The 27,379-nt window shown below is 47.6% G+C and overlaps 3 protein-coding genes across 11 annotated transcripts in view; 2 read left to right on the forward strand and 1 right to left on the reverse strand.

Annotated features, from left to right (window-relative positions):
* Positions 1 to 1,665: 1,665 nt before the first annotated feature.
* On the reverse strand, positions 1,666 to 26,248 carry LOC122391444 (60S ribosomal protein L17-like). 5 transcript variants are annotated; one of them, XM_043385350.1, is made up of 5 exons: positions 26,116 to 26,248; positions 7,163 to 7,251; positions 6,636 to 6,770; positions 2,211 to 2,435; positions 1,666 to 1,818 (listed from the first exon to the last, which is right to left on the reverse strand). In XM_043385350.1, exons 1-5 carry the CDS (start codon positions 26,129 to 26,131, stop codon positions 1,705 to 1,707), a joined length of 579 nt encoding a protein of 192 aa, XP_043241285.1. In that variant the 5' UTR covers positions 26,132 to 26,248; the 3' UTR covers positions 1,666 to 1,704. The 5 variants fall into 5 exon arrangements, with proteins under 5 accessions (XP_043241285.1, XP_043241286.1, XP_043241288.1 ...); XM_043385351.1 differs by lacking the exon at positions 26,116 to 26,248 and adding an exon at positions 7,558 to 7,714; XM_043385353.1 differs by lacking the exon at positions 26,116 to 26,248 and adding an exon at positions 7,530 to 7,558.
* LOC122391445 (DNA-directed RNA polymerase I subunit RPA12-like) overlaps positions 2,338 to 27,379 on the forward strand; it is a 54,976-nt gene continuing 29,934 nt past the window's right edge. The window contains exons 1-2 of one of the 5 annotated variants that reach the window (XM_043385359.1): positions 2,338 to 2,458; positions 9,947 to 10,100. In XM_043385359.1, the coding sequence (XP_043241294.1) occupies positions 9,998 to 10,100 (103 nt within the window). In that variant the 5' untranslated portion in view covers positions 2,338 to 2,458; positions 9,947 to 9,997. Of the gene's footprint in view, positions 2,459 to 7,895; positions 8,427 to 8,455; positions 8,481 to 9,946; positions 10,101 to 27,379 lie in introns of those variants that run through there. The other 4 variants (XM_043385354.1, XM_043385357.1, XM_043385355.1 and 1 more) reach the window with 4 other exon arrangements.
* LOC122391443 (cytochrome P450 4c3-like) lies at positions 21,535 to 24,145 on the forward strand. The gene has a single exon (XM_043385348.1). It carries the CDS (start codon positions 21,966 to 21,968, stop codon positions 23,478 to 23,480), a length of 1,515 nt encoding a protein of 504 aa, XP_043241283.1. The 5' UTR covers positions 21,535 to 21,965; the 3' UTR covers positions 23,481 to 24,145.

Below are 27,379 nucleotides of genomic sequence, written 5' to 3' on the forward strand. Positions count from 1 at the left end.
GCGCTAATTTAATAAAAAGAGCGTCACTTCAGTTACAGGTAAGTCACACTTACACAAGGTGACCCCCCCCCCCCCCTCGCGTGTTCGTTCAGCGTGCCAACCACTATTTTTTTAGCACAATGTCCCATATTGGGCTCAGCTGGACGCCACCGCTGTCGAGATTCATTGACGGGCGCAGCTGTCGGATCTCGATGGCCTCCCTGATTTTACGTTTTTTCCAGTGGCGTTCGATGGCTAGGGTTCTCGCCTCGAACGGGTTCAAGTCACCGCCACAGGTACAAAAGTGTCTGGCCGTCGCTGACGTATCGCAGCGTGCGTGCTTGATATCCGGAGCCGTTTATCAAGAGGGCTATGAGACGCCGTGACGCCAGCCAGACCGTACAGGGGGAAGCCGCCGCCAGAGACCAAGAAGCCTATGCGGCAGTGCCCTACGTCCCAGGTCTCAGCGAAAGGATAGCCAAGGTTCTCAGGCCACACAGAATCAAGGTAGCTCACAAATCCAAGCGATTGAGGGGTCACCTGGTTAACGTCAAAGATCCCGTGGAGCAGAGCAAGAAGAAAGGGGCCGTATATGAGATAAAGTGCTCGTGCGGCTCCAGCTATATCGGAGAGTCAGGGCGACCAAAACAGGACAGATTGAAGGAGCACACCGCCGATATCAAGCACGCACGCTGCGATACGTCAGCGACGGCCAGACACTTTTGTACCTGTGGCGGTGACTTGAACCCGTTCGAGGCGAGAACCCTAGCCATCGAACGCCACTGGAAAAAACGTAAAATCAGGGAGGCCATCGAGATCCGACAGCTGCGCCCGTCAATGAATCTCGACAGCGGTGGCGTCCAGCTGAGCCCAATATGGGACATTGTGCTAAAAAAATAGTGGTTGGCACGCTGAACGAACACGCGAGGGGGGGGGTCACCTTGTGTAAGTGTGACTTACCTGTAACTGAAGTGACGCTCTTTTTATTAAATTAGCGCTGATTGTCTAAATATTTAATTAAAATTCCGTGATAGACAGTGATATTGTATAAGTTCTTAGGAAGGCGGTATCGTATAGGTTATTTTATCTGCACTGGAGGACCCAGCTCCACCGATTGCATGGGAATTGTGTTATTTTGTTGTGCTTAACAAAGCTCGCACTGTGCATCACTCGCATTGAAAAAGGTACCGCTACGAGTATCGAAATATTTGCTATCAATTTTTCAATATATATCACTCAAGAAACTCCGAAAATATTATTTCATATTCAGACGTAAATACTAAATATTGGTATACCTACACTATACAACCGGATCGTTGGTTCCTTTCCTTTCCACTTTCCAGACCATGATTATTTTGGGCACAGATTCTGATACCGGTCTTAAAACCGGTGCCGATCATAAGATGCTGAGCCAGGGTATTATAGACGACTTCGGATATCCTCCTCAATAGCTAAGCGCCATCCGACGGCCCTCCCGTGTGTCCGACGAATATGTTCAAACCCTATCCAGCATTATCGTACCGCTGACATGTACAATGATGCATAGTCTCAGAGTCTGTGTTATCCCCAGAGAATGCTCGCCGCGTCTCAGCTCGTTCCCAGTGATGCCCCACCCCACCAAACCGCACCAGCCAGCGACTCCCCGACCGTCCTCTCCGCATCCGTCATCCACAGTTTACACAGTCGTTTGCGTCGGCCAACTCAGTGTATTTGCTCGGTGAAAGCTTAGTCCCTCATCTCACGCTTTTGCCTGGCCAGCTTCTTCTTGGACACCTTCTTCTTGGTGGGCTCGTCGTCGGTGACGCGCGAGACCACGTCCTGCTTCTCAGTCAGGATGATCTGCCGGACGGAGAACAGGCGTTAATGATCAGTCATGGAAGGGAACGGCAGCGCGGGTACGGGGGGAGGGTATGGGTTTTAAGACGCTTCGGCGACAAAGGCCATTTGGCAGTACGGGGATAGCAGGTTGACATTTCCGGTTCATCACAGTTAGACGCCTGAAGACATGGATTCGTGATGGAGGCTAACCAAGGCAGGTATGAGAATATCCCCAAGTTAACGGCATGGCTACATTGTAACTATGAAAAATGTGGGAAATTTCAACTCAAGATCTAAACGCAACACCTATATGCGGAATCAAACAGACTTAGTGATAGCACACAAGCGGCCGCAGAAGTGTACCATCCCTCCCATACTGTCTGCGCGGCGGCACGTTGCCGCTCTCGGCTCACCTCCACGTGGCACGGGCTGGCCATGTAGGGGTTGATGCGGCCGTGGGCGCGGTAGGTGCGCCGGCGCATCTTGGCCGCCCGGTTCACCTGGATGTGGTCTACCACCAGGTGGTCCACGTCCAGACCCTTGAAGTCGGCGTTGGCCTCGGCGTTACGCAGCAGCTGTAGCAGGTGCTCGCACGACTTCTTGGGCCAGCGGCCCTGCGTGGTGCCGAACGCCTTGGCCTGGACGGACGGAAAAGAGCCAGGTCAGGTCGAGGGGAAGCAAAACACTCCACGGAAGGGTTACATAATCATGCAGCTATCCAAATCGGCAGTAGAACAACCCGAGGACTCTTGCACCAAAATTCTTAGCTAGGTAAAATCGGCAAGCTACTTTCGCTGTTAGCGAATAAATGGTATTTTTTGCACCACTTCATAATGTATACCTACAGGGCTTAGTAGAATATACAGAGAATTAATCAAGGGGGGTTCTGGCCTCTGGGGTGAGTGTACAATGCAACAGAATCTAGGAATTGGTGCAATAGGTTTTTGGCGCAAGCGGCCTCAGGGCTGCGGATTCAAAGTCGGTCAGGCAATCCTGCCCCACGTTGGAGTCGGACTAGTCGTAGTCAACACTACATGGGCCAGTCATGCCAAATACCCATTTCCTTGACAATACTACGCTCATTGACCTTCCCAAATCAGATTTTGTCGAAGCAAGGCCATCCTTCTATTTTGGACGAGCCTTTGCAGCGAAAAAAAAAAATGCAGAAGACCGCGGCTGCACCAACCGAACATGCTTTTGGTTTGGCTGTTGTCCATGATATTAATCAGGGTTTTAGAGTCGGAGTCGGAGTCAGTCGCCCGGAGTCGTGGCAAGTAGCCAGGAGTCGGAGTCGGAGTCGGTCCAGCCGCCTCGACTCCGACTCCGGAAAGTTAACTGCAGTCAATCCGTGCTATCACTTTTCAGTTGTTTTTAACCAGTGGCCCCACGGCAAAATTCGCTTCCAGTGATCACAAATAAGGTATTATTTTACACATCTTGTTTTTGTCCTGAAAGCTAACATTGCCTCTTACAAATTTCAAGTTATGTCATAATTTAGTAGGCAAGCATTTTGTATTCGCGTTATAACTTCTACAATCCAGTGTCAAAGACTTAATGACAACTGTATATTTACCTTCTTCTTTTATCGCTCCGAAAAGTGCCTAACACAAACACAGACCGACATGATGGCGATGCCCGTGGTCATGATACGGCCACACTCGTGCTTCTCGGCGGGTTTTCAAGCTGGCCGCCGGCCGCTGGTCTCTAAGGATTCAGCTGCGTCCACGTGGGAGAAATGGTGACCGCATGAACGAAACCGGAGCGATCTCCCGGTGCGCGAACAGGGTGTCCGGAAAGTTCTGGCGCCTCTTTTGGACGTCGTTTAACGCGCGCTGTGATTATTGGACTTTCCACCAATCACCACAGGTACGACCCTTCGTTCACCGCTCAGCTAGGGGTCGCGTAACTATGACCTTGAAACCGTTTTCAGTGCTAGGTATATGGGCGAAGATGCGCCTTGTCGCTGAGAGCCCGCGCGCGGGGGCCCGGTGCGGCTTGAACGAGGCGCGAGTTGCAGCGCGATGCGGCGTTTCCCGGCGAACGGTTGAGCAGGCAAAGGTGCATTCCGGATCGGAAATTTCTTAGAAAATAGTTATTCTCACTTAGTTACAACCACGGTATGCCAAAGCTGCTGAGACTGAAGCAGCATTTCAGCGGCAATCGAAGAAAATCTGGGGTCTGATGGACACAAATGTTCCATCATCTTCATCAAGGTCAAATAAATGACTGACAGGCTGGTCCACGAGGGGTTCCTGGACACGACAATTAAGGCAACTTGCCCCAAGGGTCATTTCGCACTTCAACAGCACGGAGCGCCCTCCAACAACGCCGCTGCCGTCCAAACCAAACTGACAGAGGAGCTCGGCAGACCCGATCACCGTGGAGAAATGAGATTAGGCCACCTTATTATCCCAGCCTTAACCCACTCGACTAAGGCATGCTACGCGTTTTGCAGAATAAGCTCTAGGCCACTTCTCATCCCAGCCTGGAGTCGCTGAAGACTCGCATCATGACAGCATGGGAGGACAGGAAATGTCCTGCTTCGTCAAAACCCGCAGGCGTTTCCGCCCTTGCGTCGAGGCCGTCGTCGGCACAGACGGTGTTTACAATGAATGGGTACTTAGCAGAAGCATGTGGCTAGTTGTTCCTGGTCATTGTTTTGTTCTATTGTTGAGTATCTATGGACCAAATGCATTTATTTTAAAAAAAATGTTTAAAGCACCAGGACTTTCCGGACACCCTGTAGACCTATCATGGCGCGTCATATCACGCGGAATTTTGGCAGCCACCATTGCCCTTTGTATCAGACCCGGAGTCGGAGTCGGTCAGGAGCCCGGAGTCGGAGTCGGAGTCGGAAGAGCACTACCACGACGCCAAAACCCTGATATTAATATAGCATATTTGAAAGGTAAGGCCTAAGAATACTGACAAAACCATTTTAGACAAGATAAACATGCATTCAACATGAACTTTCCTATCATGATATGGGACTTAGATATCCGGAGTCAGAGTCAATTTTGGAAGCCAGATTCGTGGTCAACAAATAACCCATCGACTCCAAAGCTATGAACACACCCTTATCACCTTAATTTTCAACCCAGATGGGGCAAGATGGAGGGCGTTTTTGACCACACTTACCAGTTTTTAAGCGTGTGTAAAGAGAACCGCTGCGCGCCGCAAAACTTTGCATACTAGCTTATCATACATCACTTTTGTATCATGCAAGATTTCTGACCCCAGGTTACTTGAGGGCAGGTCACCAGGTCAAGTAAGGTGACCATGACTAAGAAAACTTTCTGTAATTCTGTGATTCTGTAATTCCTACAACACATCTAAAATTTTAAAACTTGGGGTGTTGCATGAGGGAATCAGTACCAGCAATTTGTGATGATCATGATTATTTGGAGTGACAGGGCACACCAGCAATGAGGTTATATCGCTACCAGCAGTCTGTATAGCTCGGAATTTTGATATCAGTGACCTAAGGGTGACAGGTCAATTTCTTGACCTCTTGGCTCTTTATTCTAAGTCAATGGGAGAAAAATGAAATGCTCTTCTTTTGGATGAAAGTCAGACTGAACAGTGAACACTCTCACTTCAAGAAACAGGTAAACATTACACAATGAATCAGCAATTTACACCTATGACCCCTCTTTATGCCCCTGAGGTCATCTCAGGTCATAAAAGGTCTCTGCCCCTTAGGTCAACTTAGGTCATGAAAGGTCTCCATAAGTTATTTTTAATAACTTCACTTAGACAATAGACATGCTACAGCAATGAAAGAAATGCCTGACCAATGAGAGACTGATAAGTGATAACTGAGAAGCAATAGTGGCAACAAGTAGCATTTGACAGAACTGAAAGTAAAACAACCACCAAACTGTGCAAAGTAAAACCTTCCAAAGCACAAGAGAATTAGGCTGAGTAGACTCAACAAGTTTTTATCTAACCTTTCTGCTGCCCTAAAAAGCAGCCATGGCAATGTACATCAAGCTGTTAAACTCTACTTAAGAACAAACCATCACCCATTACCCTGGAGGAAAGGAGAAGGAGAGGTGACCTCATTGAAGCTTACAAGATCATCAAAGGATTTGACAAGATCAGTGTTGATGGTAATTTCCTGGCACAAGACAGAACAAGGAGATAAGGGGACACAGTCTGAAGCTTGCTAAACCACAACACAGAACTTGGAAACGATGCCAATTTTTCTCAACCAGAGTAGTGAGCCTGTGGAATTGACTGCCAGAAAGAGCTGTAAATAGTCAAAGGGTCAACACATTCAAACACAACTATGACCAGTACCTAACATGACCAGGAGGCAGCCTTTATGAGCCTGAGCTCACATGTCTCTTTATTTCCATCTACTGGTAAGCACCCAAACATTGGTCAACAATTCTTCATCTACTCATAACTTAATCACCAAAACTTCACCGAAACTGTTCATATTATCATCACTCAATTGCAAAACCTCTGTGGACCTCCACCCATCCTACCACACTAGGCTAGTTGACACCAGGAATCCACCCAAGAACTAGTCACTCCTAGAACCCTAATTCCATTGTCCTACCTTGATTTGACATACCCATGCATATCAACTGCCAAAGAAGATCCAAAGCAAGGGAGGAAGAAGGTAAAATGTTTCCTGACAAGGGTTGACGAAAATGTGATACAAGGACCTATTAAGCAAAAACCTATTAAGTAAAAAACAAAATCATAATCATACCTGAATGCGCCAAGCTGATGATCAAATCACAGAAGCACAACCAATTAAAATTATAAGACATGGTTAAAAAACTGAAAAATCAAAGTCAACAACCCATTAAAGGGTCAAACCTCACCTGGGCACAGCGTCCCACGCCACCGCTGAACCTGGTGAAGGGCACACACTCCTTGTGGGCGATGACATTCTTCAAGTAGCGGGTGGCACGCCGCAGAGGCATCTTCTTTAGCACCTTAGCAGTCTCATAGGTGTTCTGAAATCAGCTTTGTGTCAAAATCCTTTCAATTCATGATGTTATGACTTGTGAGATGTGACAAATATTTGTTCAAATCATTTATTGATCTACTTTATTTAGGACTCGCATCATGAAAAATGGATCCAATTCAAAATTCTTAAAAAAAAACATGACAAAACATACCCAACTGCCAGCACTGATAAACCACACATATTTTGTCAGCTGAAATCAAAATATTTTTCAAAAGTTAAAAATCATTTACTTAACTACCTATCAGGCAACACCCTGGAGAAATTTGAACCATTGATGAATGATTAATGCAAAACCAAGTGTCAGTAACTTATTTCTATTGCAGTTGTATGCTTTTAAAAGCAGCAAAGTTGGCATTTATTGAAGATCTCCATTCATACCTTGAAATGGGCTCGCAGGTTATCAAAGCGAGCCTTGCAGCTCTTTGCCTGGTTGGTAGGCTCCCTTGCGTACCGCCCCATTGTTGGAACTGAAACAAAAAGAATATCCATTTCCATCACATTACCAGAAATATGGCAGTTTTCAGTGAACCTACTAATTCAATTAGTAAAAATATCAAATTAATTGGTTTATGTAGACGGCAATTTTGGCGCGGATGAGACAAATGTTAAATTAAGTAAACTCAAAATCAGCAGAAAATGGCATATGAATAGCTGATTTAAAATTAAACACTATGGCATATGACAAGCAACAGTCATCACAAGAGATCACAGACTGCAATTCAGTCATGCATCCGGAAAATATGACACATATTTCTTCATTCTACTTCACCTACCAGTTGTTTATCCGGAAAGACCGGCGCTGCCGGAAATTAAAAAGAAATTGTCCATTGATCAAAATTTAAATATCACCTTGTGGAATTAATTCGGTAATGCTTCTGTGAGAAAGCAAACAATTTTCATTTTTATTTGCTGAATTTAAAGAATCGACTCAGTATATAAATCAAATCTAAGAATTTTAATTTATATTCATAGTTTGTACACAGTGTATATAAATAGTTTGTATATCTATTGTGTTATTTTCACTGTTATTTCATAGCCTCGAGTGTGGTTTGCAAAATACTGAATAAAACATATATTTTTCATTATATTTGGACGGAATAAGTTTCCTTTTAACGTTTATATTTTCGGAAATTTTATTGGAAGTAATTTTTATTTTACTTTAAGTTTGCTCATATCTGACGTACCAGAGACATAGCATCAAAACAAAATGTTCAAAAGCAGAAAAGATGTTCAGATAGATTTGAGTTCTCTAATCAACTTGCAAGTTTAAAAGCATTGGCATTAGTTTGTCTCATGCTGAACACACTTAGACAACCCACGTGCGCCCAATATTATTTGCGCATTTTGATTTAGAAAATTCAATGATATGATGATATGATATTGGAAAGTGTGAATTTTGCACTCATCTCATGATCTGCTATTTCATTGTCAAATTGAAATTTGAATTGTGGAACAGTTTTTGCAGGGTATATAAGATTTTCTAAGGTTTGTTTGAATATATCCTTATTGCGAGTTTTTAACATTTCTATTTAACAACAGGATTTGTTAATCATAACAAAAATAAAATCCTCAATGATCATCTCAAATTCAACTCAGAAATTCAAATCCAGTCCTCCTTTCTTCCAAAGGAGGACTCGGTGAGGTGAGTCACCTGTTGGGTTTCCTTGACTCACCAGTGCATGAGGATTGAGGAGAGGCAGGAAACCGTGTAGGAAAGAGACGCGCCAATTCCCCTGGTTACGCTGGGCGCTGAGAGATGGACCCCACTCATCCTGTTATTTTTGGCAAAGGCTGTGTCATGAAGAGTTTCTCATTGCATCAGATTGTGACAGATTGTTAATAACTTCTCCAGCTGGTAATATTAAATTTATTCCAAATTTCAGAATTTCAATAGTGACATCTCACTTCGTCTTTAATTGCCTTAATTGCAGAAACATTTGTCATTACATCTCGGACCCACAATTTAATTCCAGTTTGACAGCTATATTTATTGCTGATTCCACAACAGGTTCAATACAGATTGGGGAAAAGTCCTACACCACACTGGAATGCCAGCCCTGTCCACTCACCTGGTTTATTGACATATCAAGCACTCACCTGCTACTGGTTTATTGACATATTTTTGTGTGCTTTCAAACGTAATTTTTCATATGAGTAGAGGTATATAGTTGTCACCAGGTGACCAGTAAGATGCCTTTTGGGGGGATAAATGAGGCCGAAGGAAGCACAACTGTGAGCCCTAAACGTGTGATAGTGCAATACAGTGGCTTTTGGGGTCCAACTGGCTTTTGGGGCCTCCCATCTATCTGATCCATTACATTGAGCTGATCAAATATTGATCGCAACCGTCCCATCCATTTTTGAGATGTTGGCATGTAGAAGCAGCACTGAACTAGCGCACGTGCAGTGTGAAACCCCAACCGAATCGTGAGTTGTGCAAGTTTTTTTTTTGTTCCACGTCAGTATTTGCCCGAAGGTGCTGCTCCACCGCTGCCCTGCTCCTCCGCGTTGTCTGCAGCTATGTCATAGTTACCGTGGACGGCTGCTGTCCGGGGCCCGGGCACCGAGTCTCGACTACCAACGCCTCCTTTGCGCCGCGCCGCGGGGAGCCTCACGCGTCTGTGGCAGATTGATCTCGGCCACCGGCTTTGTCCGATCGGTGCCCGGCGTCCAGAGTTCATTCGGAGCGTATCAAAATCTGTCTCGCGAAATGGATGGGCCGCCACACAGTTTTATGTCTCTGGTGTTGTTGACCGAAGCTGACAGAAAGCACTGCTGAGGGAAACTCGCCGACTGGGAGAGGTCTTCATTTATCAGACGGTTTTACTGTGGGGTCATTTTGTTCAACTTGATGATATATCTTCTAAGCAAAGGCTGGGGACACGATCCGCGTGTTTTTTTTATTGTGTTTTGCATCTGCACTTGCGTCCTCATCACCAAGTTTGCCTCGTCCAGTAACCAAATCGATAAAGTAACATGTTTGTGGGTTTGAAGCAAATCGCGATTGTTGCATTTCTTATATGCTTATTGTCAGCCGGACTTCCTGAATACCTAAACACGACAACGATACGGTATATATCACACTATTGAACTCTTTAGGTCAAACAGTCCAACTAGAAATAGCAAGATTCTGACCCCCGCCCGTCCTTCTGTTCTCTACAGTTGTGCATTGACCGACCGTACGTCCTTCCGTGGAGGCCGTGAGGGGTCAGCATGTCTGCCAGCTTCTGTGACGATTGTGGCGCGATCCTGCCGCTGCCCTGTGGCTCATCACTGGTCTCGTGCAATGTCTGCAAACTGCAGGTCGACATGGCAGGTTAGTTGGTGCACGGTGCGGGGAGGCCGCTGTCCGCGGTGGGGTCGGGAGAGCGAACGATACCAGATGAGATAAGCGTTTAACTTCAGACCTTAGTGCAGCTGATTCTCGGGGAGATGGGATGTTGACAGAGGGTAAGCATGGCGTTTTATCATCATCTTGTTAAAGGGACTATCCCACCTTTAACATGGGGTTTGAGTTGAGATAGCCAAGTTTGCGGCGAGGTTCAGAAACCACTATCTATCTAGGTTGCAACCCCCGCGGCCTCTTGGTGTTGAAGAAATTCGTTCCCTTCATTTGAAAATGGGCCTTGTACAAGGCCCTATCTTCAACATGGAGCGACCGTTAGTGTGACGTCACCTCGTTTAGTCATTCTGATTTAAATGGGTTTGTTCGTTGAAAAATCGCTTAAAACTTGGTCTGAACTTTGTTGTGGTGCCTACAGAGTAAAAAGAATCAGCTTTATGACAGTAATGTGGCCTGGGGAAGGAGGTAATTTTGGGATGTGACGTCACATATTTGAAAGTTTGTGTTTGGAATATGGGAAGCCTAAGATGTTTAATGAAAAATAAATGCCAGAACCGTGTTCCTGGTCATCCAATCTATAAAGTCGGGCACAATTTAACTAGTTTTAACAACATTTTAGAAAGTGGGATAGTCCCTTTAAATATTTTGCATTGAACAATAAACATTTAGTATATTGAGGGTGGGCACAAACCGAGCCATTTGCTAGGCAGGTGGAAATGTATCGCTGCAATTAAGCTAACACTTAACGATGATTTATTCGAGATGCATCACTCCCATTTCGCCTTCATGGACTGTTGGTTGGGCCATATATCAGCCATCTCTATCAATTTTGAATCAGTTATATGCTTAGAGCTAAATAACTGTTTCTTGGGACGCTGAAACTTTGAGTTTGCTCGCCTGACTCGCTTCGTTTTACATAACATTCCTCGAAGTCATATTTTCATCGAGCACAGATAACAGTAGTACTACTGCTTTAACCCTCGCCCGCACATGCCATTTTCCCATCCTAGAACGCACATGGGGGGGGGGGGGGTTTGCCACCCCCCCCCCGCGCCATTTCGTTCCTGTTGGAGATAGAGCTTAGCGGTAAAGACCAAAAAGATTCTTTGGGAAGAGACGAATCCAATGATACCCAGTTTTACCTTCTCAGGTCAGTCATTGACCTTCCAGGTCAGGTCAAACTAAAAATGTTGCTGTTTTAGGTCACCGTTGGATATCAAGCGCGCTGCTTGTCATATACCGATGACGATGCCGTTTTCTGGTGCCAAGCCAGCTAGAACCTCTTTGTCACACTACCCGACCAGGTTTTTGCTGCTGAGGTCATCTCAGGTCAAGTTAGGTCAAGGTCAATAATATGTGTTTGTATGTCTGTGTGTGTCTGTGTGTATACTGATGTGTGCACCGATTGTTTATGTGTCCATATTACATGAAATCATGATCTGAGAAGCTTTTACCAAAAATGTAGTCAAAAAAAATTCAAAAAAAGTAAATTCAGCTTGCCTAAAACGCAATTATCTTAGATGACCTAGGTTGACCTTGACCCTGACCTTAACCTCTGTACATCGTCGAACAACATGTTTCATGATAGGTGGGAGGTAGGATTGGTATAAAAGGCCGAAATCAAGGTGTTAAAAGCTCACAAGGCCCATAGCCAACGCAAGATGTTGAGAATTGGCCATTTGGGTCATGACATGACCTGAAATACAAGGTCATATCTCCGAAACCAAAAACCACAGAAACTTGAAATTTTCAGTGGACATCAAGAAAGGATAGAGGAGCAGCTATACGAAAAATCAGCCTTCTAGCTCTAAAAATGTTGAGTGCAGAGCAGAAAGACTACCTGAGGGGGGGGGTGGCAACCACCCCCCCCCCCCCCCATGTGCGGGCGAGGGTTAAACTGCCGCTGCATCTAGAAAGTTAAGTGAACGTTCGCTCTTCTACGCTCTGAAATAAACAGTAACTCCATTTGGTTGGTGGCATTTGATGTGAAGGCTATACAATCATACAGGTCGCTGGCCGATGAAGGCTATGCCAGCTCACGGACTGCTAAGTCGTTGTTCGAGCGCGGAGCGACAGGGATGATTTGATAGTGTGGCTCCGACAGTTGGGATGTAATGACTGCCTTTTGGAGTCATTCATGCAAATTTTGCGTTTGGATGTGTTTCGCAGATATTCGGTATTTATCTTTTGATGTGTTCGCAACATCGTATTTGTTATGCATGGAAACTTTTGATATCATACCAGGATGTCATACGACGTGAAAATAAGTCGTTTTCAGCGTGTTTATATGCGATGAAGTTTACCTTTTGCACACAGGAAATGTTTGGTGGTGGTCACAGCGTGAGCATTTTTGACATGGCTGGCGAGAATCTTTGTTTTTTTTTAGTCTGGTCATAATTTCTAGCGGAGTCAACAGTCTTTTGCTCCTAGGTCTGTTTGTCGTCTTTTTATACTAAGCCTTTTTTAGGCCAAGTCAAGACTTTAAAAGATAAGGAGTATACGGTTCTTCCTCTACGATAAGTACATACATCACGTCTAGGAGGATGCCCGCTGTCTGGTTTTGAGCGAAGCGGATGCCATTTTTCATTGTTACCCCCTTCTAACGTCGATGAAGCAAAGGAAGCATATGACTCAGTGTAACCGATGAAGCGGGTCTAATGGGTCCCGGCGGGCTAACTTCGCATATCCCCACGTAGATATATTACAGCGGCGATTAATATCACTCATCGCTCTTTGTCGGGCGGTGCGAGAGGAGCAAAGTTTGCCGCGGGCGCACCCCGACTCTGCCCCTGTGGCTGACCTCTGGTGACCTTGACCTCGCCGACTGAGCTGTTGCCACGCGGCGGGGAGGCTGCGCCGCCCCCGGGGACTCGTGGCGAGATTTTACCAACGAGCGCAATATGCATAACACGCTCACATTCAGCCGGCGAGAGATTACGGATCGTGCTGCAGTTATGTAAAGTCAAGATGTGACACTACTAACATGTTAGTGCATACATGATGTGATTGACTTTGCTCAAACCCAACTTGCGCATATTATACAACGCTCGACTAAATTCCATGGTTAGCTAGTTAAAAAATTCAAGACGTGCTACCCAGCCCGTTATTTGCGGTCATTTGTTTACTTGTGGGAACTGGGAACTCTCTTGAAGCCACTCCGATGGAAGATCGAACAGATAATGCTAATTCTGGCTGCCGATTTCTCGGATGTAATCAGGAGCTTTTCACGACGGAATAGCATAATGGATTAGATGTCCTCCCTAAGTTACGGCCGAAGTTGGCTGCTGCGCTCGGGCGGTTCAAGACTGCCATGGCGGTGTGTAAGATGACTGAGGAGAGTGTTCTGGCCTATAGCGCGATAATGCAACCTCGCCAGAAGTCGTGATAGGGCACACTCGTCACCGCGTGCGGTCTTCCAGAGGAATAATCACGGGCCAGAATACCCGGAAGGACGCATTTGCCGGGCGCGCTTCGGAACTTTTCACTAGCTCGTGCACTTGATTACAACGATTGAGAAGGCACAAGACTCAGCGTCGTTTCGTAGAATCGCTAGCCGAAAGTACGATACGTGAGCTGATCAATCCGCTGTTCAAAACTGAAACAAGACCAATTTGCCAGCGTTTTCAGCATTGAACTAACCGCTGAAGTGTTTTTAATTTATATTGAAGGACTATCGAGGAACTTGAAATTTTCTTATGGTATTATCGTGAACGGTAGTCGACTCGTCAGCTGACTAACGGTAACGGTTGGTGATGTACAGTGGATCTAGTAAGGATCTCCAGACGTAACTAGATGGCGTTGAGCCTTAGTCGAGTCCATGTCAAATTCAAGGAGAGGTCACTACCGAGCTGGCCCGTTAGGGAGGTGGGCTAGGGGGGGGGGGTGGCGAGGTCACGGTGCGGGTGACCTGTCAAACAGTCCCGGCGCGGTTGGGCACTGCCGCAGGCAAATGACGCACTACAGCCGGCCTGTTCCATATCGCGGTGGTGGGCCCGGCGCGGCGGCCGGTAGCGTGGCCGCTTGGAAGGGAACTGGGAAGGATGATGAGGCGTGGGTTTACTAAGGCCGGTTTATCTATTGTCAACTACAACTAACTATGATGCACTCAAATAAATGCATATATGATGTTGGCAATGCAGCTGGCAATGGAATGCTAGCGAATGCTGCGAGCGTCCAGTAAATCTAAGGATTAAGGTTATTCGTATCTCCTGAAATTTTCAATTGATATAATTAAAGCACTAGAAAGATCGTATCGTTGGCCGGTTTTTGACTGGCTGGCGTTTCTTGTGTAGAGCGCTCTTGGGTAAATAATTATAACGGCAGGCCCTTTTTTATGACGGGCCAAATTTAGTCGTTAAATTTAGTTCAAATTTAGTCGTTAAAAAGAAGATGGGGAAGCGTGGGCGAATATCCTATTTTTCTGCATTAAGTCTTGAATTAATAAGTTAAAAACAATAAGATCATTTAATAAAAATATTTGACCCGAAATTATGCTTTTTCTGACCATGATTGCGTGTAGGACCCCGGTGCAACCTGGTTTAACCCGGTCCAATCTGGTTCGGCTCCCTCATTTACCTTCGGGCTTAGCCTCGTAACATTGACAGACGTCAGACATCCAACCAACAACTTTGGCCGAAACACTGTCCAGCAAGCTGCGCAGGGCGATAGATGCCCGTAGCGTAGAGGGTGGGTGACCTGTGAGCGGAAATCGATGTAGTGAGTTCGAGTCTCACTCCCGGCTCTGGCTTTATCTAGACACGAACCAAAACGTTTCCTTCTACTGCAACACTGACAAGCACGGTGATTTAGCTTTTCCCAGTATCCTCTCAACAACGTTAAAATTGTCGCACCTAAAGGTTTTGCTAAGTTAATCTTTAACCCGCGACCGCCTGGGGGGGGGTCGGATCCGACCCCCCCCCCCCCCCTCCGTTTTTCTTGAATAACTCATGAACCGCTTGCGCTATCAACTTGAAACTTGGCATACCTTCTCCCCCATCAATTTGACGTCTCCTGTGCAATTTTTAAGAAAAAATTTTCAAAAATTTTTGAGATATATCGATTTTAGTGATGTAACTACATGGCGTTTTCAGTCAAAAATGGTAAATGTTTAAAAAATCGCCAAAAATCGAGATTTAAAGCAAATTGCAAATTAAGGACATGAAAAGACGCAGCTCAACGAGTTCTTTAAAATGGCTATCTCGGATTTTCCATAAAATGCGTTTTTCACCCCTAAAAATTCAAAATACTTTATTTTTTGGAAAACAACTAATAAAATCCAAAATTTTGAGAATTTCCAAAAAACCGGAATATATGTTATAGAGCTCTATTAGAACATTAGATGTCCCAAATTTCAACTTTCTATCTTGATTTTTGACCCCCAAATTGTAAAAATTAGCTCCAACATGCATAGGGCATGGTGACGTCATAAGCATTTTCGCGAATTAGAGGCACTTCTGAACATCGCATGTGAAAACAAATGGCACCACTAGATTCCTGGGACAAAGCTCGTCTAGAAAAGTGCATTTTTATGTCAAAAATAAAAAGTTGAAAAATTGATTTTTTTTCTTAGCCCTCGTTTAGTTATGTATGGAATAAACGATTTTTTATGCTTTCAATGCACACTTATCACCAGCACAGTGACTTGGGGTCACATATAACCATTACCATCGGATTTGGCGTGAAAAATAAGCCATAAAACATGTGTCGCACGCCCATGTATCAGAAAGTGAAAACCGTGACCTTTCGTGACCTGACCTGACCTTGACCCGTACTTAGTATGACCCCTATACGCACATGGTACCTTCACTAGGTCTTTGAGGTCATTTGTGGTGAGTTTCGAGCAGCAGCTATCGATTCCGCTGTCCGTAAGCCTAATCATGCAAAACCCCTGAATTTGACCTTTGACCTGACCTTGACCCGAAAGTTGACCTCAATCTTAAAATCTTAAGAGCGCTTTGGGAAGGTCTCGTAGAGACCTTTCGAACGCCGCCTCGCGGGGCTCGATACGACCATTGGTTCTCGAGATAACAGGGGGGGTCGGATCCGACCCCCCCCCCCAGGCTGATGTGGGTACGGAAATAGCCCAGGCGGTGCCGGGTTAAGAAAATATTTTTGGTCATTTTCTGGCCCCATATCAACCCTTTTTCTTTTCTTCTCCCTTATTTTTTTATTCTTTTGGACCCGATAAAGCCCACCAATGCTGAGCGTGCCAAACAATGAATTAACATGGAACTCAAAGAGCAATTTAGAAAGGCCTAAGACAGCATGCAAATGTCGACTAAAAGTTTAGGTCCTAGATTTCAATTATCATTTGTTTAAGATTTTGCTTAAGTGAATGGCGTTTTTCGCTTGCCCGTTTGTTTGAGACGATTATTCCCTTCAGGTGCATTTTTTTCTGGCTGCACATGAAAAGGATACCACCATACCGGAGTGAAGGCACCCGCAACCATCATCCCTTCCCCTCAGCCGCGGCGCAGGTGGCGGGCGGCCCACTCCCGGCGCACGCACGCTCCGCGCCGCGATAGCGCGTCACTCCCCTCCCTCCTTCCCCCACAATGACCGGTGACCTCACTCCCCTCGCGATTTGGACTCGCTCCACCCCGACCGTAGCGCCACGTGGTGGCTCTGGAGATCTTAAATAGACCCACTGTACTATGACCTGTGTCTGTGTCAATTCGGCCTATTTACTGGCTGTAGGTAGGTATTATGTAGCCGCGTCGCTTTGGGGTCGTACGGGGTATGATCCGTGCCAGTGCCGGTAGACAGATGGCCACCTAGAAGGCTCTGCTGCTGTATTTAACTCATTGCCGCGAGCTCATATATCGCTAATATTATGAAAGGAACACCAGGGTTCATTCGCGAGCAGAGCCTTCAAAACATACACATGAAAATAGCAGGGTCTGAATCTTCCAGGAGAAAAACATACATCGATTTTAATGCTGATTTTACTGTTCACCCGAAATATACTAACAATGTTTCAGAACGGGCTCGTACAGCATTTACACGATTACCTAAGACTATGCTCACACCGCCTTAACCCTCGCCCATGTAGGGGGGGGGGTGCAACCCCCCCCTGAGGTTTTTCTTAGCTAGACGCCGAACCGTTTCAGATAGCCTGCTCAAATTTCCAGTACCCTTTGGGGCATCCTTTGCGCAACTGTTGGTACCTATTTTTTTTGTCAAGGTCATGTCAGGTCACGGAGTTATGACGTCATAAAGGGAACAACCTCCGGCCAGATTTACGCTAAATTGGAGATTGCTTCACATTGGTATACAGGGTGTCCACGTCAAAAGTGTACCCAGACTTTTCTCCATATTTTATCTTAAAAACACCACACTCACGAACAATTGCCCTCGTTTGAGAGACAAGGCAATGGCAAAACATTTGCTATGCTTTTCAACTGTGTTCGGCACTCTGCTGACCAGCGCGTGCCGTCTAGAGCAACTGCTCTATATGAGCCCCTTTGCGTCGGGCCACCGCCGGCAAATGGACCGTCTGGAGGTGGGTGATCGCCTGGTCAACCATGTGGGAAGGAAGGCGACGGATCTCGTCGATGATGACGTCTTTCAGCTCCTGGGTCGACCCTGGATTGCCAGCGTATGCACAAGTCCTTGAGAAAGCCCCACAAGAAGAAATCTAGAGGGCTGAGGTCGGGCGAGTGGGGAGCCCATTCCACCGCGCTTTTCAAGCTGATATGGCGGTCAGGAAAGCGCTCCTCCAGGAATTCCAGCGACCGTTTGGCGGTGTCAGGCGGCGCCCCGTCTTGTTGAGACCATTCTTCATGGCGACGGATCCCGCGTCTCCGCTTCAGCTCTCGCCGGAATGGTTCCAGTGCCTCCGAGGCGTAGCGTTCTAGCGTTACGGTGTTGTGTTTGTCTCTCCCCTGTCGTCTTCGAAAAAGAAAGGGTCGATAATGCCCCCTCCATGCCTCATTGCCACCCAAACCGATACTTTCTTGCTGTGCAGAGGCATGGTCTGAACTTTTTCTAGGCAATGGGATCCCCAGTGCACGGGGCATTGTGGGATTTCACATGCCACGGTCCGTCTGCCGGCGGTGGCCCGACGCAAAGCGGCTCATATAGAGCAGTTGCTCTAGACGGCACGTGCTGGTCATCAGAGTGCCGAACACAATTGAAAAGCATAGCAAATGTTTTGCCATTGCCTTGGCTCTCAAACGAGGGCAATTGTTTGTGAGTGTGATGTTTTTAAGATAAAATACGGAGAAAAGTCTGGGTACACTTTTGACGTGGACACCCGGGAAATGCCGACTGACCTGACACACTGATGGATTGTTTTAGAATCACAACTGGCTGATTTGACATTGGCACAATGTCCGTTGACATTTTGAAGGTTACTAAAGGTCAAGGTAAGGTCAGTGACCTCGGTTGACCTGTAATGACTTCTTGCACTTGTATGCCTTTTCGGGGTATTTTGATGCTCTGAATTCGAATTTGCTATCCATTTCAGGCATCGTCGGTTGTTTCTTGTAGTTCATTTTGGGTCAGGGTCAGGTCAGTGACGTCACACGCCTGACGTGACCCAATGCACAAATGACCTTGCAGACTTCCGATGCTCCCAACGCATCATTTTTTAGAGTTATGACATCGAAATATACACCAAACGATAGAGAATTGATCAAGGATCACGATAGTGAAGGTTTCAAGTCGATATCTCTTACCGTTTTGCCGCAGTCGGCGTGGAAATCTGAAAAGGTTAGATTTTCCGAAAATTTGACCTTTGACCGGTCATAAGTAGGTCAAATGTTAACCTAGGACCAAAAAAATATACCACCAATCGCGAGATCTCGTTGAGAGCAATCCGTTGGTCTTTTCCGCTAAGCTCTACGCAGTGTGTCCAAAATTGTAATGATGCGGGGAAATCCGCCCACAATGAAAAGTATAATGACATCCTAAAAATACAAATAAAAACATCCAAACAGCAGTCACGACTCATAATAACAACCTCGAACCCAAACATCTAGGAGCAAGAGAAACACAAACCTCGCAAACTCTTACAACACGCCAAGACAACCATTCGAATACCCCTAATGTTCAAATATATGACCCAACTTAAACCTCATTTAACATCCCAAATATCAGAATACCTTCAAAGTTTTGTCAGTAGTTAATATTTCTACATCATTTTCTCGTGACATAAAAAGGGTCGAAGTCAAGTTTTATTAAAATAACGACATCCTGTCAGGCCTTTTTTCTACATCCTCCCCTAACGTAAAATGAATTTAGCCACACACAGAAAAATATTAACACCGTTAGCGGTGTAATTGCACAGTACATATCTGAGCACTTGAGGAAAGTTAATTTAGTCCCTTCCCCGCTTAAATTACTCGGGCTTCCAAATGAACACCAGGAAGAAGGTAATAGAACACTGTTAGGAGGGTTGGGTGTTTTGCTACATGTAGTAAAACACCCAACCCTCCTAACAGTGTTCTATTACCTTCTTCCTGGTGTTCATTTGGAAGCGCGAGTAATTTAAGCGGGGAAGGGACTAAATTAACTTTCCTCAAGTGCTCAGATATGTACTGTGCAATTACACCGCTAACGGTGTCAATATTTTTCTGTGTGCACACTGGCTCTACGACGCTCCGTTTTCAAACGCCAGGGGGGTCGCACCAACCCCCCCCCCCTGCATGGGCGAAGGTGGCAAAACACCGTCTACGGGCGAGGGTTAAAATAGAAACAGGGAGGTGGGCTAGAATCCCAACAGAAGAGAGGCTATGCTCCTGTCGCCTCGGTGTGCAAACAGAGGCGCATGTGCTTTTACACTGCCCAATCACTGAGCCACTTAGGAGAAATTTTACAGTGCTGAGCTTTGATAGTTTGGCATGCTTGATGAAAAGAAGTCCAAATGATTTGGCCATGTACTCTCAGAGGGTTTTGCTGGCATGTGAGAACGTATGACGCGACGGATTTTAACGTGGTGTTTATGTATAGTTTTAATGGACGCTGGTTCTCTGTATGAAATGTTTGGCGGTTTAATATGTTTGTACATACATGAACTGAACATACATACATGAACTGGACCCTCCCACCTTCAAAAAAGTTAATGAATTGGCATGAAAGTGATGTCGCTCGGTTCAGAAAGAGCAAAAACGAATATCTACCAAATTTCATCGAAAAATATTCACCGGTTTTCAAGATATTAGACTTTTACTTTTGTTTACTTTTTGGGATCTCCGCTGTTCCTAGCGACTTTATTTGAAAGTGCGGAATTTGTTGCGCGCAAAGCAGCATATACCACCGCGTGCTACAAAACGTTTTAGTCAAACATTTAACGGACGTTCGAAAGCCTGATGACGTCATCAGATTCCCGTAATGGTTAAGAGATAGGGACCACGCTGGTCCCACCCTGCAAGTAAAGGGAAGAAATTTCTTGAACACCATAAAGCTGCGGGGGTTGCGACCAGGATTAATGGTGGTTTCTGAGCCTGGCCGCAAACTTGGCTATCACAACTCAAAACTAATGATAAGGTGGGAGGGTCCCTTTAATGGACACTTGTGTTCTGGGTTTTATCCATCTAGTACCTAAGACTGTGTCAATCAACTACTACTTCTACTACTACTAACATCCGTGTTGTTTTTCCATCTACGGATCGGCAGCCCAGCATTCTACTGATGACTGCTTTAGTATTGTTTGATACTGAAAATTGATATAATGGTCGCTGGTAGTCTCTTTTTTGGATGTGTGAAAATGTTTGGCCATCATCGGAAAGATGTCATGTTGATCACGTTAGCTGTGATCACTGCTATAGATAAATTGAAAAAGCGAGTCCGGATGCGTGCTGTCAAAAAGGGAGAAGCGACAGGTCCTCCGAAATTGCCACCACCCTGTCTACCCCTGTTTCTAGTGAATTGGGCTGTGGCCTGTGCTAATTATTAAGAGAAAACCGGTGCCTCGAATGGCATTTTTCTGTCCTATCCTCACTGTTTCATCCAACAACGGTTTTGTAAAACTGTTTTGGCTATCTCCTCTTTTTATTGCGTGAGTAGGCTGGCTTACGTGTCCACACATAATACACAGTTGCTTGTACAGCTTTTGCAATGTAAGCCGGTTTCCACAGCTATGCGAAAGTTGTCATGCCAGTTTGAGTAATCATCTTCCGATCCGTCTGCAGGGCTGCCAGTTGGTCGGAAACTCGCCCAAATTCCAGCCGATCCGCCTAGACGCTTGGCCACCATCTCCCTGAAGGTCGTTTGTGTTGTATGAGATTAGCTCCAGTGGCGACACGAGTGGTGAGAAGCTTGGAGTCCTGTCTTGTTGTTACGTCAACGTCTTTTTTATTTTCTGAGTATATCAGCGGAAGCTGGTCTGCAATCTGAACCCATAACCGGCGGTCATTCCCCTGTGTTTTTCTGCACTGCTAAGTGCTATCGGCCATTTCCGGCTGCCGGAACCCGCCGCGGTTTCTGACCTGGCGACGGGCCTGGCCTCCCGGGCGCCGGTGGCGGCCCCACCTCCGACAAACCCACAAGTCAGCGTCACGGTGCGCCTTGTGAGCACGCGCGGCGTTACGGCGGGCGGGCGTCAAGTGCGGCAACGCTCTGCCAATCGTGACCGCGGCGCGTCGTGTGTGTTATCAGCGTGTGGGCTGATATATCTGGGCCCAGCCCCCTCGCGGCGTGCCGGTGACGGCGGCGGCCGGTGCGTCAAGGTCATCCAGTGTATGAGGACAGCACTCGTCCCGCGGCGGTCAGTGGGAACTCTGGGTGCCGCGGGCCGGTGTGGATCGTCCGTCTCTGGTGTGAGCTGCAGCAGGGCCTCAGTCTCGCCGACGTGCTGTCGTGAGTGTGTGAGAGGGTGCCAGTGTCTGAGACGCAGCCATGGCTCCGGCGCTGCCGTCGCTGGCGGAGATGTGCAGCATCATCGTGCCGCTGCTGGTGCTGCTGGTGACGGTCTCGCTGCTGCTCTTCTACCGGACTCCCGCAGAGCGGCTGCTGCAGCTGATCCCCGGCCCGCGGCCTCTGCCCATCCTCGGCAACCTGCTGGACCTGCCGTTCGGGCAATCGGACATGATGGAGGTTCTGCGCCGCAACTGCGACCCGGGCGGCCTGACCTACATGCACTGCGGCTCGCTGCACTATGTGCTCCTCACCTCGCCGCAGGCGCTGGAGGGCGTGCTCAGCAGCAAGAATGAGCTGGACAAGGGGTACGACTATGAGCCTCTGCATCCGTGGCTCGGCAAGGGGCTGCTCACCAGTACCGGCGAGAAATGGCACCGGCGCCGCAAACTGATCACGCCCGCCTTCCACTTCGCTATCCTGGATTCGTTCCTGGAGACGATGACCAAGAACGCGTCGGCGCTGGTCGAGCGGCTGGCGGCCGGCGGCGATGGTCCGCAGGAGGTGTGGCCACTGGTCTCTGACGCCGCGCTCGACACCATCGCCGAGACGGCCATGGGTGTGTCGGTGGGGGCCCAGCAGGGTAGCGCCGTCAAGTACAAGGCGGCCATCGCCAGCATTGGTCACGTGGTTCACTCCCGCTCTCTGCGACCCTGGTTGCGGAACGCCACCATTTTCCGCCTGCTGGGCTGGCAGCGGCAGCAGGAGGAGGCGCTGGCGGTGCTCCACTCATTCACGAGGAGGATAATCCGCGAGCGGCGCGCGCGCCGGGCAGACGGTGGCGCGGATAGCTTGGAGCAGGCCGGCGACGGCCGGCGGAAGGCGTTCCTGGACCTCTTGCTGAGCTCGGAGGAGGGCGCGCTGCTCACGGACGAGGATGTCGCTGAGGAGGTAGACACATTCATGTTCGAGGGGCACGACACGACCACGTCGGGCATCTGCTGGACGCTGCTGCACCTGGCGCGACTGCCGGACGTGCAGCGCCGCGTGCATGAAGAGCTGGACGAACACCTGCCGGACGAGGGCATCCCGCTGACGCGCGAGCACCTGACCAACCTCAAGTACCTCGAGTGTACCATCAAAGAGTCGCTTCGCGTCACGCCGCCAGTGGTGATGTACTCACGCACACTGCGCAACAACTTCACTGTGGACGGCTACGTGGTGCCCGCGGGCACGAACGTGATGATGCTTCCCTACGTGGTGCACCGCGACCCTCGCCACTGGCCGGAGCCGGAGAAATTTGACCCGGACCGCCACCTGCCTGAGAACGCCGCCGCCCGGCACCCGTACGCGCTCGTGCCGTTCTCTGCTGGACCGCGCAACTGCGTCGGCCAGCGATTCGCGATGCTCGAGATGAAGTCGATGCTAGCAGCCATGCTGCGCCGCTTCAGTTTGAGCACAGAGCAGCAATTCAGCGAGAAGATGTTTTACGTGAGCTTGACGCTTCAGAGTAGTCCACCAATGAAAGTGAGCTTCGTGCCGCGCGAAAAGGCATGAGGCACGTCTGAAGAACTCTATAAGGCACACTATGGTGTGTTTTGTAGTAGGGTTTGGTGAACTCTAGTCCTTGCGGGGCCGTGTATGGCACATGCCAGCGAAGGTTGCATCGGCCAACCTTAGTAAAAGACTGCGATGGTTGACTGGCAGTTGGTTTCGATGGTTGGCAATCGTCTGTCGTGAACTGGGCTGGCAGATAGAGGGGATATGATAAATATTTCACAATCGTTAAGCACTGAAGGCCTATTTCGAATGGTCATAACCCTCGAGCGTGCGGGTGATTGAGAGAGCAGTACTCGTAATTGCCGCTGGGCGGTCGTAGAGTTGTGGCTCAGAGGAAATGTGCTTAATGTTTGTGTCTGTATTGTCCGCTAATGTGTTGTCAGCGTGTCACGTGTGCGCGCCACGGGGGAAGAAACACGTTGTGCAAGTGGAGATCAGTGGACAACGGACATGTTACATTGTTACAGTGGACATCGGTAGACATTTTACATTGCTAAAGTGGTCGTCAGTGTACATCTTACATTGTTTAAGTGGACATAGGTGATTTGTGCTCAATTTTAATGTACTTGCTATTACGTGGTGGTGTATTGGGCTCCGTATCCTCTCTTTTGCATCGCTTAGCAGTATTTGGTGACTGATTCGCCAATATTGTCAATTGCGTGTAGGGGAGAGTGGGGCAAAGCGGCCACCCTAACGTTTCTAACGATGCCGACGCTTGATTTTTAAACTTGGAAAGATTCTTTCTATACCAATGTGATCCCTATTAAATTGTCTTTTATTCCAACTGCGTTTCATTTCCAAAGGCGTTCACATATGGGAGATATTGACAAAACTTTAAACCTATAGCATATTGGCCACTTTGCCCCATCCCTGAGGCAAAGCGGCCACTGGCGACTTCTCAAGTCCCGATATGAGAAACAGAATAGTTGCCTCATGCACGACTAGGGTATTTGATGGTGACAAGGTTTAAGGGAAGATGGATGTTTACTTTGTTATCCTCCCACCTATTGCTAAACAAAGAAATAATTTTCTTGGAAAAACATTTAATTGCATAATTTGGTAACTCATGTAACCGAAAAGTGGCCAAGATGAATGCATGACGACACATTTGAATATAAATAATGTTTTTATCCAGATGGAAACAACTTATGGCCAATTGGGGGCTGGCCACTTTGCCCCGGCCGCTTTGCCCCGCGCATACCGTCCGAGACAAAAATATTCCAGCTCAGCTATTAGTGGGGTAAAAAGCATTAAAATTGGTAGAAGGCATGTACGATAACCACGCAATGCATGGACAAAAACGCTTATAAAAATTCCAAATGGTTATGGAATAAAATAACATTTAAAAATTGTAAACATAATTGGTAACCTGGCAAGAAATGCTTTTCCGTGTTTCACAGAACAATGGCGATGGGCCTGAAACCCCGGTCTGGCTCATTCGAACGACCGCAAAGAGAAGTATAATTGGAAATCATAAATTGGAACTGACGCCAGCTGTGGAGGGCTAAAACGATGGATGGCCGCTTTGCCCCGGGTGGCCGCTTTGCCCCACTCTCCCCTACCTACAAGGAAAGGTGCCAGCTTTGCTCAACTCATGCCAGTACAAGTCACGCGCTTACGCTTTCCTTGAACAAACGCCGGATGTCGGCCAATCCACCCGAAAACCTGGCATGAAGTCATCGCATAGGTACGGCTGTTTCCAGGCACGTTGGGAGTTCTCCAACCCGTAGAATATGTGGACCAGCTTACACGCATCGTTTAATCCTGTTAATAAATTTCAAGGTCGTGCAGATAGCTTTGATGTTTTGTTTATTTCTTCATTGCTTAGATACGCGTGACCTCGGACTCTGTCTCTTACCGTCTGCCCGGTGCCCAGTGTTGGGGCATCTTGAAGTTTCTTACGACAGGTTTAAAGCAGTGCAGTTTATCTTCTCAATTTTGAATATTTGTGTTAAATAACTGGCACCAATGCCATTGTTTAGTTTGTTGTATGTCAGCATTAATAGTCATGGTAATTTTATGCTCGTTTAATGCGAATATACCATTCAGAATCTGCCTTTTGACACCAGCATCTGTAGCTTCCACGTAGGTAAAGCCTAAAAACCTTTTCCAGAAACCTAGCAACTATATTCAATTTGCTTGGCTTTCTCTAAGGAATAGCGATGCCGCTGGGGAGAATGTCCAGCGATCAATGGGAGACGTATCACAATATTTATCGGGGCGGCTCAGTAATGAGCCGGGATATGTCCGACGTCGCACGTCAGTGGCCGCCGGCTATTCAGCGGCTGACGGCGTGACGTCACTAGTGGTGCTGCTCCCGGGCAGAGCGCCTCAGACAGTGGCAGATCTCTGTCCGCGGGCAGAGCGCGCCTCAGACGGTAGCTAGACACCGCCTCCGGCGCCGCCCCAGGCCTCGGCGACCGATGTGCGCGGCCGGAATCTGGTCCGACAACATGATACGAATACACAACACTATCAGAATGTTATATACCTAAGGGCCCTTTTTAGGGTCTAGTAGATAATAACTGTGAAGTATGTGCCGAAAAATTGCGAGCAGACGTGACACGTTCGGTCTGCCTTTCACACCGTGCAACATGTTGCACAATTTATCCCCATTTTCATTCAGACTTACGGAATTCCTTGGGCATCGCAGTACACCTGTTTCCGACTTGACCAGATTGCGCGTTAAATCATTTCGCCATGCTATATGTAGGCCTCGAGTCAGGTGAAAAGGCAGCGCTCACAATGTGGACTGTCAATCGACTGTTTGCGATTTTGGCTATCTGACACACCCGCTCTCGGTGCCCAGATAATAGTAGATGTCCCGCAGAGCCTCGCCCACAGATACCGAATCGAAACACAAACAACTGGCTTGTCTTGTCACCTAAGACAACACTCATGTTTCATATCAACCCCCAATCGGATATTGCTCAACCAGACCCTCGGATAGAGACGGGTGGGATGGGTTTGTCTTTACAGGACCGTTATGCCTCCACCAGTCCTCGAGCTTTATCCACGAGCTTCCGGGGTAGTGTTTGTTTCACCAATGATAGCAGCACGCTGCTACCACACGTGTCAAATTGGGTTTCCATGGAGACGTCAGCAAGCCCATTGCTCCAACACTACCACAAGTATGACGTCAGCTCGCGAAATGGAAAAGCAGCGTGGTAGCAGCGTCCAGTGAAACACCGCCCTGGTCATACCGTGGAACTAGCTAGCTATGACCCATTCACATGGCGGCCTGGCGGAGCGCACTGGTGCCTCTGATATTGGCCTTGGGTCGTACTCGGAATAGCACTCTTATGCCTGATAGCCCGGAGGCTGGGCGGAGGCCGAGATGTCTGCCGGTCGGCAGCTGTGGCCCACGCGTGGGAGATGGTCGGAGAGGTCTGGTGGGAAGAAATGATGATTCAGAGAGAAATGTGAGGAAGAGAAGGAAGCGGAAAGGACAAGACAGGAAAGGATGGAATGTTGTGATATGTAGGGGTCAGGAGAATCAGGAACAGGGGTGTGGGGATCGAGGGAAATGGTACTAGTACTGACTGTGATAGAGATCAATGATCATTTGGTAGGAAATGGTCAGTGAAAGCAGTGAGGACAACCATGTAGTAGGCAATAGGACAGATCCAACTAGGATTGGGAGGTCGGAAATGGGTGACACCTCCATTGCGTAGACTTTTGCAGAGTACCATTGGCCCAAATTTTATACAGTGAGTGGGTGAACGCATCGTTATAACAGCTCTGGGACATCCCTAGGGAGCGATAGGGCTCCATTTCCACACGCGTCTACAGTCTGACAATGGTCGGGGCTGTCTCACAATCAGGCTGCCCAGTCCCCACCATTTGACTGCTTCATGCCCATGCCCCCGGGCGAGCTGTCTCCTCTGGGGTCTCGG

Source organism: Amphibalanus amphitrite, unplaced genomic scaffold (genome assembly GCF_019059575.1).
Source record: "Amphibalanus amphitrite isolate SeventyFive unplaced genomic scaffold, NRLGWU_Aamphi_draft 000437F_arrow, whole genome shotgun sequence".
Classification (NCBI taxonomy): domain Eukaryota; kingdom Metazoa; phylum Arthropoda; class Thecostraca; order Balanomorpha; family Balanidae; genus Amphibalanus; species Amphibalanus amphitrite.